Raw genomic sequence first — 14,635 nt, 5'->3', positions numbered from 1 at the left:
CCCCTCTTCTTTTTTCTGTTTGATTCCATTTGAGCTTGTTCGTTTGTTATACGATTGTGAAGATGGTGAGCTGCGAGATTGGGGATAGCTAATGGGGGGGTTGCGTTGCGTAGCTGACGGAATGGAATTGCAGTCTGCGCAGAACTCGGCCGGTATCCAGACTCTCCTCGATGTACGTTTTCGAACGACAATCCCCCACGATATCATGCGCCCCGGTTCTTTTTACTCTCGAAGCATTTCTCTCGATCGATGTGGCAGTGCGGGTTCATGGAGGGGAATGGAGATGACTGATTTGTGTCTTGCGTAGGCCGAGAGGGAGGCGTCCAAGATTGTCCAGAGGGGTATGTTGCTCACAAACACTCTTGCCGTGCTTGTACTTCTTGATGGACATGAAGGGGTGCTAACGTTGGCTCTTGTGTGCGTATAGCTCGAGAATGTGAGTAAACCTATCAAACATCCCGTCCGATCCCTCTACCTACCGAAACGAAGCCACGCGAAGTCTATACGAAGAAACGAAAGCAGAGCATTGATACATTCGTTCGATATACAGTCCGCACCAAGCGCGTCAAGGAAGCCCGCGACGAGGCCAAGCGGGAAATCGCCGAGTACAAGGCCCGCAAGGAAGACGAGTTTAAGAAATTCGAGGCCGAGGTAACGACACCACAACGACACCTACACCCCTCTCTCCGCTCCATCCAGGAGGCGAACGACAAGGTCCGGGGAGGAGGAGGATGCTTTGATTCGAGCGTGCTAACGTTTCTTGCAATGTAACAGCACAGCAAGGGCAACGAGGCCGCCCAGCAAGAGGCCAACAAGGAGGCCGAGAAGCAGATTGAGGTGATTAAGCAGGCGGGCCAGAAGAACCAGGCTACGGTGGTGAAGCATTTGCTGGATGCCGTGTTTGAGGTGAAGCCTTTGGCTGCGTGATTTCCTTTAAGAGGAAGATGCTGCTGCTGGGTGGGTGTCAAGGGGACGAGGCTGTTTGGTTCTTGTGGGGGGGCGTACAATTGATTGGAATGCGATGGATGGGGACACTGATTGATATTCAAACTACAACTGAGTGAGGGGAGGGATGATGCTAAGAGAAGGCGGCTTGTCGAGATCCTTTGTTCGGTCAGGTGTCCACGTTAATTCTAGACTTGCGTTTTGAAAGAAACAAAAAAGAGAAAAAGAAATCACATTGCTCATGATTAGTTGTACATTATTTGAAGTCTTGATGAGATTCCCCCTCAGTCGAGAAAGTCAATCAGCGTGCCCAGCATCTCGCCCAACTCCTTGCTATCCTCCTCACTCGTATCCAGCTCGTCCAGCTGCTCCTTGAGCGTCCTCTTGATCGCCCTCAAATCATCGTCCGTCTCCGCCAGCAGCTTCTGAATCTTCTGCTTCGCGCCCCCGTCCTCCGCAACGAGCCACGCCAGAATGACGTCCACCAGCTGGAGATTGAACAAGCCGGCGTCCATCTTCCGGGACAGCAGCTGTATCTCGCGGTCTTCTTCTGCATCGCCGCCGCCGCCGCCGCCGCCGGAGCGTGCTGCTTCCTGCCGGTGCTCCTCTTCGACGGCCTTTATCCGCGCGGTGTAGTCTCTGTGCAGCTTGACTAGCCTCGCCGTCTTCTCGTATTCCTTTTCGACGAATTTTGCCAGCAGGCGGATGCGTTCTGCGGAATCGGCTGGCAGAAAGCGTAGCATGGAGGAGAATATGGAGAGCAAGGGCCCCACGAGCCGCTGGTCGTGCGTCTTGTTGAACAGGGTAAACGTCGTCTTCAGTCCTCCGGACTCGACGATCCGCTGGCATATCTCGACGCTGGCGGTGCCGGCTGTTGCGTGGTCTAGCAGACGCAGCGATGGGTGTTTCGCCATCTTGCTCTCTTTGATCATTATGAGACAGAGCTCGGTGCCCTCGGCTTCGAGGAACTTGGCCCTCCCCGCAGGCGTGTCGACCAGACAGGTAAGACACTCGAACAGATTCTCCACGAATTCCTCCTCCGGGCCGCCCTTTTCTGGATCTCGTCGGCGGTATGGAGCCACCAGCTGGAGCATGGTGTCGATAATGTCCAGGCTGACGAGCTTTTCCCGGTTCTCGGGAGCTGCCTGTGTGAGAATGGCCAGGATCTCGGCGGCGTACTGCTTGTTCTGGGTTACCGGCGACTCGGCGCGCTGGATGCGCTGCAGCAGCCACTTTAGCAGGTCATCCTCCTCGCACATCCGGGTGGCGACGGCTTTCTGAGAGCTGAGGTTCTCCAACACGCTGAGGGAATGGTAGACGCCGTTGCGATCAGACTCGTCGTCCTCATTGAAGCGCGACAAGTTGGAGACGAGCAGACTCAGCAGGTCGCTGTCAATCAGCGCCCCGACCAAGGTGTCCCACTGCTCCGTCTCCGTGACGACGTCGTCGTCCGTGAGCTCCCCGATGATCTCAATCGCGTCAATGGCAATGTCCGTGTTCTCGTGCGTCAGCAGGCCGACCAAGCTCGCCGCGCTGCCTAGCTTGACAAACTCTCCGTACAGGTGCGAGGCCTCGGCCAGGAGCGACAGGTTCTTGATTTCGGCGTCGAGGTCGGCCTCGCTGTCGATGAACTTTTGCGGCTGGTCCTCGTATCGGGAGCGCAGCTCCGCGTTCTTGTTGATGAGCTTCTCGAGGTTGAGCACCGTTCTGCGCAGCCAGGCGCTGTCGAGCTTGTCCACGTCGCCGCCCGCGTCCGCCTTGTCGACGAAATCGAGGATTTCTGATTCTTGCTTGGAGATGCCGCCGCCAAAGAAGCGGCCCTCCTCGTCGTCTGGTGGTAGCTCGGGGCCGAAATCGCCGTCGTCATCGGCCGGGTTGTTGTTGTCTACATCGTCTTCGACTTGCGCATGGGGATGGGAGCTGTCGCTCAGCTTGCTAGCCTTGTATATCTCATCTGCAAGAGCAACCGTCAAGTATTAGCCTCGTGTTCAGGCCGTATTCACAGCTTCTGTCTTCGAGAATGCGAGGCTCGGTAGTGGTGGACTGACTGGGATCACGGATGGGCTGGTCGAGTTTACGCTTGCTGATGGAGCCGGATGCCTGTGCAGGCGGTCAGATTCATCTGCAATTGGCAGTTGAAACGAGTCAGAACCAGCCGCGGTTCCTTGTTTCGTACCTTGAAGAGATCGTCAACGTTCGCCATTCTGTTTCGGCAAGGTCTCTCGTGTGTTTTTGTCTGGAGCCGAACCTCGTGTCGCTGCTATGCGAGTGAGCTTCCGACAAGGTATAGCTCGGCATCGGCATCAGCTTGCCTTTATCGCGGCCCCTGTCCTTCACTTGCGGCATTAAGCAGAAGCGATAAGGCTGTAGTAGGCTTTGTGTCCAGTAAGAAAGCAATTGTTCGTTAGCGGGGCGCTAGTACCAATCAAGGCTGGGTCACTCTCCCTGCCAAACGGGTGGAAACATGAGGTGAAAACAGGTGAGGGCCCGCATTGGACCAATTGGGGAGAGCGATAGGCTGGCATTTCCCTCTCGGTACGAACATGTGCTGGGACCCCGTCCAACCGTCCAGGGGTCGAGGCTGGAAAAGAAAAGGGGACGAGACGCGATGGGTTAGGGGTCGGTTTTAAGGGCCCCAGGGAGCGGCAGTGGGTGCAATTGAGTGCAGGTGGAGGCGATTGCCCGCCTAGCCTCTGGCACTACATGTAGGTAGGACGCAGCACTAGTATGTACAGTATCTGGCGCAGCGTCAAGCGAACTGGGCGCCATCCAGGGGGCTTCCGGGGCCTGGCAGCGGTAATGGCACTAGCCGGGGCGGACCAGTGGCCTGCATGGGTGCCTGTACCTGTACCTGGCGCGATCCATGGCCTTGATGGGTGGTTCGTTGATTGCGAGCGGCACGGATGCATTGGATCGCACACCTGCTGCCGCTGCGCTGCTGCCACAGGCACGGTGCCCCGTAGCACTGCATTCATGGGTGCTCGACTGCGCGTGCGAGGTACCGTACGACACAAACCCAGGGACTCGTACCTGTACCATCCATCGAAATTACAGCCAGGTCCGTTGATGCACTAACACCGGCGGCTCCAGGGCGGTGGCCGGCACGGCGGTGAGCCACCACTGCAGTGGTCAACTGCAGTGGGATTGATCAGCGCTGTGGGCGGTTCGTTCAGGGCCCTTGATGGCCATCGCCAGGCACACGCTCAGGCACGAGGTACCGGTACCTGCGCCGGGCCAATTGGATGCACCACCACGGCCTGACCTGCGTTTCCGCAACTCCCACGCTGCCTCCCCACGATCCACAGCAACAGGGACGTCCAAATCCCCGATATTCCCAGTCGAGGGCCGGCAGCGATTGATTGATTGACTGACTGACTTGATCCCAGAGGACACCGCACAGCTCAGCACAGCACAGGCCCGTCGCTGCGAGTGCTGTCGATCTGGTGAGTTGCTCTCTCTCTTCCTTTGCATATCGCATCAGCCTCGCGAGCAACGCAAGAAACGACCGCCTTGTCTCGAGGTCATGGCCGGCTGCCACACGCGCGCGATACTACTACCACTATCCAATTCCACGACTGCGACCCCGACCCACGCTGTACGAGTAAGATTGGCCGGAAGAGGCGACCATTGGCTGAGACGGCAGCCCGCACCAGTCCAGCAACCGCAACTGCAAGTGCTGCACGTCGTACGAACCTGATTTGGCCATAGCCAGAAGCCAGAGCATGCAGCAACCGCCCTCCTTGGTAGGCGACCGCAGCATCACCGGCCTGGGAGACGCAGCCAGCCGACCAAATCTCTCCTCCTCCTCGTCCTTCTCGGCTGTCACCAGCGCGCCCTCGGCACCGACATCGCCACCGCCGCGGCCGCCAATATCGCTGAATCCCCCGTCGCGAGAGCCTCCTGCCCCCGAGCCCGTGCTGCGCATCACGCCAGTCCCGCGCTCCGTCTTTGCCTCTGTCCACCAGCCGCGAAAGTCGTCGCTCGTCCAGACGTCGCACGTGTTGCCCTCGCCCAGGGCTGCGGCTCATCCCATCTCGCATTCCGCTTCCGGCAGCAGTGCCAGCAACGGCAGTGGCAGCGGCAGCCTGCTGCGCCAAACGCATCGCGACACCGTGCACCCCCCCGTCAGCGTCAAGCGGCCGTCCACCCCGTCGTCGCATCCCACCAGGGGCGCCAGCACCGGAGCATCGCCGCAGCAGGGCGCCAGCTCCCGAAACCGCTCGTCGACGTCGCCCGTTTCGCCCCCGTCGAGTCGCACGTCTCCTTATGCATCCCGTCAAGCCTCAGTCTCCCATCCCCGCCAGCATCACAACCACCACCAGCACCAACACCAGCATTACCACTCCCAATCCAACTCGTCCATCGAGGCCGTAGTCGGTGCCCTCCCCGATCCTTCAGGTCCCCGGGCGCCGCCTAAACCCCAGCGACCGGATCGCAACCACTTCGGCGCGTCAGATCGCAGCGCAACTCCCACCCTGTCGCACTTCATGAGGGCAGAGTCGAGCATGTCCATGAGGCACTACGAGAGCGGCCCCCTACGCTCCATGTCGCCGAACCCCTACGGAAACCCTGCCGCCACTACGACGTCGTCTACCGCCAGAATGCCGCACGAGCAGAGTCACGATCCCTACGCTCCCCGTGGTCACTCTCGCGATCACTCGGGGAAGAGCAGCAGAGACATGGGCAAGCCCCGAGCTCAAAAGAATCCCTCCCAGAAGGCGATGCTCTCCCGCGCCCTGCAAAAGGCCAACACCGCAGTTCAGCTCGATAATGCACAGAATTTCGAGGGCGCTCGAGAAGCGTACGCCGAGGCTTGCGACTTGCTGCAGCAGGTACTTGACCGAACACCCGGGGATGAGGACAAGCGGAAGCTCGAAACCATTGTAAGTCTTGGCAGCAACCGAATCTCGAGAGTCATCTGTCGGAGTAGATCTTGAAGGCTGACATTCGCAATCTGCAGCGCCAAACATACACTAGCCGCATCGATGAGCTGGATCAGTTGGGCCCTTGGCAGGTTGAGACCGTCAAGGCTCTGCCGGCGCGGCCAGAGAGCGAGGAGTACAGCGCGTCCATATTCATACCCCACGACTACGACATGGGCGACGAAGCTCCCAGGATCGAGACGGCACGAGTGGTGAGCTACATCGCTGGAGACAACGCGTCTCCTCTCGCAGCAGCGCCCAACCAGTGGCAGCAATCAGGGAGTCATACTGCATCGGAACGGCTGCAGCCCAACCGCGGTCTGGAGCCGGGTCTGCTGCAGTCGTCTTTCTCTCGGGGGCCGAGGTCGCCCAGGCGGCTGCAGTCCACTGACAATCTTCGCGCGCAGCATCAGGAGGCTCAGTATGCGCCTCGCCCTCTGTCGCCTCGCTCGCAGTCCCCGGTGAACACGCATGACGACGTGTTTGCCGAGCTGCCACCACACGAGCCTTATCAGTACCAGGAAGAGCAAGACCATCATCAACACCACCGCCACCACCACCACCATCACCACCACGAACGACAGCCCAGCGAGTCTGTCCTATCCTCATACGAGCTTCAGGGTCATGCAGATGGAGGAGCCCAAAACTCATGGCTGGATCCGATTGACGAGTCGGGAGGCTCAACAGCGTCGTCTGTACACTCACGCACCTCTTCGCTTGGCTATCGTCGACGCCACATCCGGGCCGTCAGCGGGAACACCGAGGCTGAATTTGACACGGCGCTGGACGCTGCTATCGAGGCTGCCTACGACGACGGGTACGAGCCCATGGACTCTGTAGACTATGGAACTATCGATGCTGGGGGGGACAATAGCATGGCAGGCGTGTTACACAAGGTGGAAATGGCGCGCGAAAGAGCGAAGCAGACGGAGCAGGAAGCCTATGACGACCTGGTCAACCTCCGACAGGCGCACCAACAGAACTCGCAGCACCAGCAGGAGGAGGATAGGTATACTGCCGAGGGATTCTACGAGGACGACTCATCTGAAGAGGAGGAAAGGCTGTTGGACGAGATCACACGCGACTTTGCCATCGAGGACTTTACCATGGTGACTCCGAATGGCATCCAGGTGTCGACTAGGCAGCAGGATGCATGGAACGAGGACGAGACGAGGCCGGATTTCATCTCGGGCGTCCGATCCTTTTCTGCCCTGTCGCAGAGGCCACCCATTCCTCAGGGTTACGCCGCCAACGCCTCGCAGCCAGCCGCGCCCCCTCCGACTTCCGCATTGCCAGATTTACCACCAGGACGCCCCAGTCAGAACCCGAAGCAGCTCAAGATCGAGACGGCAAACATCGTACAGACCCAAAAGTCGGTCTATGACGACGACGAAATCTCCCCAAGCACTCAAGGGCCGCCGCCCGAAACGCTCGTCCGGACAGAGAGCGCACAACCCGCAAGGCCACCGATGCCAACAGAAAGCTTCCCGTCCGAACCCAATGCTCCCGGATCGCCAACCGCCAAGAAGCGGCTGCTGGAAGGAGAGCATGTGCTGAATGCTTCGCCTTCTATCCACAGGCTACGGAAGAACTTTTCGTCTTCAAGCTTGAGGAGCATGAAGAACAGAAATATGTCCGTATCGCACCTGGACGACAGCTCGGATGCTTCCCCTGGCACCCCCCTGAACGACCCCTTCAACAAGGCACCTACAGTGCCCGTGCCCGCGCTGCCGACACCCCTACTCGCGTCGTTCAAGGATCATCTGGAGGCAGCGGCCGGCGTTGGCTTCCACCTGTTTGACGACGATTTCCACGCAGCGGCGGCTGCAGGTCCCCAGAGCCCGCAGAGTCCCAGAAGTCCCATTGTCGTCTCCGTGGATGTCCCCGTGCCTCTAGAACCTTGCCCAAACGACTTCATGCTGCGACCTTTTTGGCTGATGCGCTGTCTCTACCAGACACTTGTGCACCCCAAGGGGGGCTACATCAGCACGAAGCTGTTCGTGCCGCGAGATGTCTGGCGGGTCAAGGGCGTCAAGATCAAGAACGTGGAGGACAAGATTGCAAATTGCGACTTTTTGACTGCAGCCCTCTTGAAGCTGTCCAAAGTGGACACCCTGGACGCGGATGCCGTTCTGGAAGAGATGCAGGCCCTCGAGGGCATTCTAGAGCAGATACAGCCGGTGCTGGCCCGAAAGCTTGGAAACGAAGTAGGCGTCCAAGGCTCCGGCCTGCTGTTCAAAGATGCCTCCATCATAGAGGGAGACGGGGGTTCAGCCGTGCCGCGGTCGGGCAGCGTGTCTGGCAAGGCGTCTGCGTTTTCATGGCGGAGGCTTCGGCCCAAGACGTCGGGCGTCGGGCTGGGAGGGTCGTACAGCAGCCGGAACGCCAGTGCTGAGGTGAAGGAGGTGTCGACGCTGCCGACTGTGCCCATGACACCGAAGCCGACCAGCCGTTCGGCCAAGCGAGACGTGAGCCAGGTTCAGTTCATCGGGCCCAATGCGAGCTACATGGGCTCCCTCGCGCGCTTGTTTGACGCTGCGCAGGCAGTTGGTAAGATTTTGCAATATCCATACCTGTTACAGTCACGGCAAGCTAACGATGATGCAGATCAAATTGCAAGGCAGGTTGACGACCCCGGTTTGCGGCTTGCGGACAAGACTCAAGTTGGCTTGGAGCTCTGCACGCGGCACGCCGCCGAGTTCTTTGGCTTCTACATCTGCCGGTTTGTCTTGGCTGATCTTGGCATGTTGCTGGACAAATTCCTCAAACGAGGAAGCGAATGGGTCATGACATGAAGAAAGAGGGGGAGCCGTGTATGTGATTGAAAGCAAAGCAAGCTTCTGTGTTTATACTATGCGATACCTAATGATCAAGAGGCGGAATAATTAATCTGAAATTCGGTATAACGTCCATGACGACGGAACGATGAGAAAGCAGCAAAGGCGCGTTCGTACGGGATTTACAGTTGGTCACGTTTGAGAATCCTCGTATCAACAGGAAGGAGGTTGGCTGCTTCGGTGATCCAGCCATCGAAAGGCATACATATGTGTATATGGAGTATATATAGCTTTCTGAAGCGTCTTTTCTCTGGGAGAGATGGGATCTATAATTGAGCAAGCGACAAGGAATCTTGAGGGCTTTATGATGCAATGGCCATGGATTTGATGGTGATTTCTATATAATCTTATCCAGAGCATGAGATTATCTATAGGTTAAGATGCAGCGGCCAGGAGGGGCAGCGCGGAACTAATCCCGCCCACTTTGACCTCAATTTTTGTTGCTTGCTAAGACCTCGAGGTCGAAACCATTTCAACTCCAGCCAAACGCAAACTGGTGACACGGCAAAGTCGCCCAATGCAAGCTTCGTGGATGCCCAGATGAGCCTGGCTGGAAGAGCCGGACGAGCCTGGACTCGAGAATGGCTGCGCTGTGCGAATCCGACGAGCAGCCGCCGTTGCGGCCAGAGCAGCAGCAGCAGCAGCAGCAGCAGCAGATTCGGCCTCAACTTCACCTCCAATACGAACACTTGTAACGGCGGAACGACTCGATGGCCGCTGATTCTGCGACACGGGCGAACGTACGCCTCGCAGGCAAAGCCGACGCCTGCGCAGCTCGAGGCGCGCATCGCCGCGATTCCGATTGAGCGGTACCGCAACTTTTGCATCGTGGCGCACATTGACCATGGGAAGAGCACGCTGAGCGACCGGCTGCTGGAGCTGACGGGGACGATTTCGGCCAGCGATGCGAACAAGCAGATTCTGGTGGGTTCAGGCGATGACGACAGTCTATGAGTATGAAGCAGGAAGCTAACGCATTCATGCGAGTTGTAGGACAAGCTCGACGTCGAGCGCGAGCGAGGCATCACCGTCAAGGCGCAGACGTGCACCATGATCTACACGCACAAGGGCGCCGACTACCTGCTGCACCTCGTCGACACGCCCGGGCACGTCGACTTCCGGGCCGAGGTGACGCGGTCGTACGCCAGCTGCGGCGGCGCGCTGCTTCTCATCGACGCCAGCCAGGGCATCCAGGCGCAGACCGTGTCCAACTTCCACCTGGCGTTTGCGCAGGACCTGGCGCTGGTGCCCGTCATCAACAAGATCGACATGCCGTCGGCCGACGTGCCGCGCGTGCTGGACCAGATGGAGACGAGCTTCGAGCTGGACCCCAAGAAGGCGGTGCTGGTGAGCGCCAAGACGGGCAAGGGGGTCGCGGCGCTGCTGCCGGCGGTGGTGGAGGGCATTCCGCATCCTGTGGGGGACGAGAGGAAGCCGCTCAAGATGCTGCTGGTGGACTCGTGGTACGACACGTTCAAGGGCGTGGTGCTGCTGGTGAGGCTGTTTGACGGAACGATCCGGGGGGGAGACAATGTTGTGTCGCTGGGCACGGGGATGAAGTACACGGTTGGCCAGGTCGGCATCCAGTATCCCAACGCCACGCCGCAGACGGTTCTCCGGGCAGGCCAGGTCGGATACGTGTACTTTAACCCGGGCATGAAGCGGATCCAGGACGCCAAGCTGGGCGACACCTTCACCACCGTGGGCAACGAGGACACGGTCGAGCCGTGCCCCGGCTTCGAGGAGCCCAAGCCGATGGTGTTCGTGGCGGCGTTCCCCACCGACCAGAGCGACTACACCCGCCTCGCCGACAGCATCAACCAGCTCGTGCTCAACGACCGCAGCGTGACGCTGCAAAAGGACTTTTCGGAGGCGCTCGGGTCCGGATGGCGGCTGGGGTTCCTGGGCAGCCTTCACTGCTCCGTGTTCCAGGACCGGCTGAGGCAGGAGCACGGCCGGAGCATCATCATCACGGAACCTACCGTGCCGACCAAGATTGTGTACGCGGACGAGTCGGAGGAGATTGTGCAGAATCCGGCGCTGTTTCCGGATGCGAGCGATCATCGGATCAGAGCTGCGACGCTGTACGAGCCGTAAGTTTGGAACTGACCTTGGAGAAGCAAAGCAACGTTCTTGCCGCTGGACTATTCTGTGTATCTGACCATAACTAACTGGTGATTTAATGGCCCAGCTACGTCAAGGCGACAATCACCGTTCCGGAAGAGTACCTCGGCCGCGTGATTGAGCTGTGCGAGGGCAACCGCGGAGAGCAAAAGAGCCTCGAGTTCTTCCACACGGACCAGGTGATTCTTGTGTACGACATTCCGGCCTCGCAGCTGGTCGACGATTTGTTTGGAAAATTGAAGGGTGTTTCGTAAGTCCCCTCTCGCCGCCGTCAAGTCGCTGCGTTGTGTGTTGTACTGACTCAGCTGCTCAATAGAAAGGGGTATGCGACTCTCGACTACGAAGACGCAGGCTGGCGGCAGAGCAAGCTCGTCAAACTACAGCTGCTCGTCAACAGGCAGCCCGTCGATGCGATTTGCCGCGTCGTTCATTCCACGCAGGTTGATCGTCTGGGCCGGCAGTGGGTGACCAAGTTCAAGGAGCACGTCGACCGCCAAATGTTTGGTTCGTTTCCCTTTGTCTCATCATCTTCCCATCCCACCGCCCACACCTTTCCACCAATTCTGTGCTAACGTTGGTTTGTGCTTTCAGAGGTCGTCATCCAAGCCGTAGTGGGCAACAAGGTCATCGCCCGCGAGACCATCAAGCCGTTCCGCAAGGACGTCCTCGCGAAGCTGCACGCGAGCGACATTACGCGGCGGAGGAAGCTGCTCGAGAAGCAGAAGGAGGGGAGGAAGAGGTTGCGGGCGGTGGGGAACGTGGTGATTGACCAGTCTGCCTTTCAGAGCTTCTTGTCCAAGTAGAGTGGACGTGTGTTGATATGTACAGGTATGCCTTGTATGAGGTGCGTGGATTCATAGGTGCGATATCACTGTATAACATACTAGATTTATTTATAGATGAACATTATTCAAGAGAATCAATTTCAAATTCAAAGATGGCTGCTAGACTTCAAATCCTCATCACTATAACAAGACTTGGGAGTCAAGTCGGTTTAAACGCCATAAAACAATCCACAACACACATTACAATCTCGTCTATGCCCTCTCCCATTCCCTACATCACCACCACCTACAGCCCCTATCCACCTACTCCAACCCCAGCGGATATCGCCTCACCTGTAGCTCCTCGCCCACACCGAGTTGCCTCCCACTCCCGAACATTGTCCTCGGACTACATACCCGCGGCAACATCACAAAAGATGCAACCTGTTACGAAACATTTCACAATTTCCTCCATGCCTCATGCCGCCCCCCTTCAAACTTCCATCACCGCCTCTCTCTCTACCTGACTCCAAGGCAAGCGCGGGTAAATCGTCTCAGCTGCAAGCCCTCGCCTGGATTCAGGCGTCTCCTGCCGAAAACGTTGTCCCCCCTAGGACCGCTTGCCCGAGGGGGTTCCGTGACAGATGTGATCCCACGGGCCGCAGTCTGCCGTTGGGCAGACAGTCTCCTTCTGAGGTAACGGCGCCCGGCTGTGGAGATGGTCGGAGACCAACTTTTCCAAGTGCATTTGCTTTGGAGCGCTGTTTTGTAGTCAGTAGAGTTGTTGTTATGAGTTTGATGAGTTTGAACGAGTCTTGGTGATCTGGGGGAAAGCAAAGATGAGAATGAAGATTGCGGTCCAAGTGCCACTTAAGGCCACCATCATAGCAGTGGTGGGTATTCTAGCTGTTCAGTTGGGGATGATGGAGGACTAGTCGAACTCTGTGAGAGATGAAAGGGGCAATATGGGGGCGGAGGCTGGAGCGGGCAAGGAGGCGATGCTGCCGTTGGGATAACTGGTGATGCTGATGAATAGCTAGCTGCTTGAAGCATCAGCAGCAGCAAGAGATAGCACTATATGGATATGGTGGCAGTAGACAAGAACGGCAGGAGAAAAAAAGGTAGAAATATGCGTTAAGAGAGTTAGGGCTTGCATAGTTGTTGTTGAACAAGGGCGACAAGTTTGATACTTTTAAAAGTGTTGATTTGAATGGATGAAAGAAAAGAGCGAAGATGTGGTCGAAGGGGCAGCGTGAGCCTCATTATATATGCAGACCCGGAAACCTTCCCTCGCCTTTGCGCGGAGCCTTTTCAACTTCCGGCCGTCATTTGTCTCCGCGGCCATGGAAATTTCCTTCTTCAAAGGAAAAAAAAAAAAAAAGGAGGCCGAAAGACGCCGCGGTTGCTGTACGGCGTACAGTTTGAGTTTGTGTAAACTTTTTCGGCGGGATTGATGGTCTAGGTATCAAAATTTGAAGATATGGTCCTTTGCTGTATGAATTTGCGAGGGTTGATGTGTGACTTGAAGGTTCTCGAGGCGGGTTTTCTTGCGGACGGAAACTGAGGCAATGAGAATAGTCTCTTTAGTTTCGTAAGACTGGAAAGGATGGGGAGGTTACGTTGGTAGGGAGGAGAGCAGAAGACGGAGAGATGAGGCTAGTAGATGGATGCTATACGATGAGGTAAGCCTTTGAGATCAGGAGCATGTATCTCTTCCCCCATGAAGCATCAGTTCGAGTATAATATAATATCCGATCCATTTCATGGCAAAGCCTAAGGTACCTATTGATGGCGTTCTATGGAAAGCTTCAATCACTCTACGCAGGATAAGCAGTGGAAAGCCGCTAGAAGGTGCCAAACAGCGCTGAAGGTGCGGCCCTTATTGGTGGTGTGCCTGAGCCGATGAGGTCACCGTGCATTGACTCAACTCACGCCCGATTTCTCATCAATCAATCATTCCCATCATAGGTATTATCAACACACCATCAACACCATCCAACTCATCATCACCACCACCACAATGCCGCCCACAGTCGTCCTCATCCGGCACGCCCAAGCCCTGCACAACCAAACCCATACGTCTCCCCTAGTCGAACCTCCATCATGACTCAACCAGCATACTTACAGAGAAATCCACAGGACAGCTCCATTCCCGATCCCGTCCTCTCAGACGTCGGCATCGAGCAATGCGCGCAGCTCCGGCAGAACCTTATCCAGCGCTTCTCCTCCTTCAAGGGCAGCGTCGCCATCATCTCAAGCCCCATGATACGCACGCTTCAGACGGCTAGCTTGGCGGCTGGGTGGCTTGTTGAGGAGCGAGGCGTCAAGATTGAGGCTGATGCCGACTGGCAGGGTGTGTAAATCCCCCCCCCCCCCTATAGAACACACATCTCATGGGGTTCTAGAGCCAGGCTGACCGGATACAACAAACAGAACTCTCAGACAAGCCCTGCGACGTCGGCACGCCCATCCCCAACCTCGTCCTCATCCAAGACAACCACACCGCCCACCAGTTCGCCTCCCCGAGCTACGACTTCTCCGCCGTCCACCCCCTCTGGCCCGACAAGACGGCGTCCCCCGTCGCCAGGCACCTCTTCGGCTACACGCGCTCCGCCGTCTTACGCCGCGGCCGGCGGTGCCTCGAGAAGCTGCGCGAGAGGCCCGAGGACCTGGTGCTTGTGTTTACGCACTCTGCGTTTCTGCGGAACGGGGTCAGCGGGTGGTGGTACTTTAACGCGGATTACCGGATTTTTACGTTTGGTGACGGAGGGGAGCTGGTGATGGATGAGACGACGATGGAAGGGGGGATGGGCTGGTCGTGGGCGGAGAGGATTGAGCTGGGGAGCGAGTTGCCTCCGGATGAGGAAGAGGAGAATGAGGCTAGGATGAGGGAGAAGAATTGAGGTTGGGGCATGGCGTTTGATACATGCTTTGAGGCGAAAAAAAGCATGGTTGAAGCCATTGACAGACCATCGCAGCGACAAAGACTGTTTGATGCGAGGAAGGCCATGGCGGATGCTGACTGTCTGCACGAGGACATCAT

General features: G+C 57.4%; 5 protein-coding genes across 5 annotated transcripts; 4 read left to right on the top strand and 1 right to left on the bottom strand.

The window, feature by feature from the left end:
- Positions 1-62: 62 nt before the first annotated feature.
- Positions 63-927, top strand: CCMA1212_008434 (uncharacterized protein; the record flags this gene model as incomplete). The annotated part of the gene is made up of 6 exons (XM_073705568.1): positions 63-65; positions 134-172; positions 308-341; positions 428-436; positions 551-714; positions 775-927. 6 exons carry the CDS (start codon positions 63-65, stop codon positions 925-927), a joined length of 402 nt encoding a protein of 133 aa, XP_073555819.1.
- Positions 928-1,229: 302 nt separating this feature from the next.
- Positions 1,230-3,148, bottom strand: CCMA1212_008433 (Beta-catenin-like protein; the record flags this gene model as incomplete). The annotated part of the gene is made up of 3 exons (XM_073705567.1): positions 1,230-2,899; positions 2,994-3,045; positions 3,122-3,148. 3 exons carry the CDS (start codon positions 3,146-3,148, stop codon positions 1,230-1,232), a joined length of 1,749 nt encoding a protein of 582 aa, XP_073555824.1.
- Positions 3,149-3,918: 770 nt separating this feature from the next.
- On the top strand, positions 3,919-8,662 carry CCMA1212_008432 (uncharacterized protein; the record flags this gene model as incomplete). Its single annotated transcript, XM_073705566.1, has 6 exons — positions 3,919-3,922; positions 4,098-4,282; positions 4,332-4,546; positions 4,589-5,828; positions 5,906-8,417; positions 8,475-8,662. The coding sequence occupies 6 exons, from the start codon at positions 3,919-3,921 to the stop codon at positions 8,660-8,662; spliced, it is 4,344 nt and encodes a 1,447-aa protein (XP_073555785.1).
- A 582-nt stretch (positions 8,663-9,244) lies between these two features.
- Positions 9,245-11,631, top strand: CCMA1212_008431 (Translation factor GUF1; the record flags this gene model as incomplete). The annotated part of the gene is made up of 5 exons (XM_073705565.1): positions 9,245-9,628; positions 9,698-10,797; positions 10,896-11,078; positions 11,145-11,332; positions 11,420-11,631. 5 exons carry the CDS (start codon positions 9,245-9,247, stop codon positions 11,629-11,631), a joined length of 2,067 nt encoding a protein of 688 aa, XP_073555822.1.
- A 1,981-nt stretch (positions 11,632-13,612) lies between these two features.
- On the top strand, positions 13,613-14,495 carry CCMA1212_008430 (uncharacterized protein; the record flags this gene model as incomplete). Its single annotated transcript, XM_073705564.1, has 3 exons — positions 13,613-13,681; positions 13,732-13,945; positions 14,026-14,495. The coding sequence occupies 3 exons, from the start codon at positions 13,613-13,615 to the stop codon at positions 14,493-14,495; spliced, it is 753 nt and encodes a 250-aa protein (XP_073555823.1).
- Between the last annotated feature and the right edge of the window lie 140 nt (positions 14,496-14,635).

Source organism: Trichoderma ghanense (assembly GCF_004382785.1).
Source record: "Trichoderma ghanense strain CCMA-1212 chromosome Unknown scaffold_12, whole genome shotgun sequence".
Taxonomy (NCBI): Eukaryota; Fungi; Ascomycota; class Sordariomycetes; order Hypocreales; family Hypocreaceae; genus Trichoderma; species Trichoderma ghanense.
Note: the sequence above shows the minus strand (reverse complement) of the source record. Positions and strands in the feature narration are given on the sequence as shown.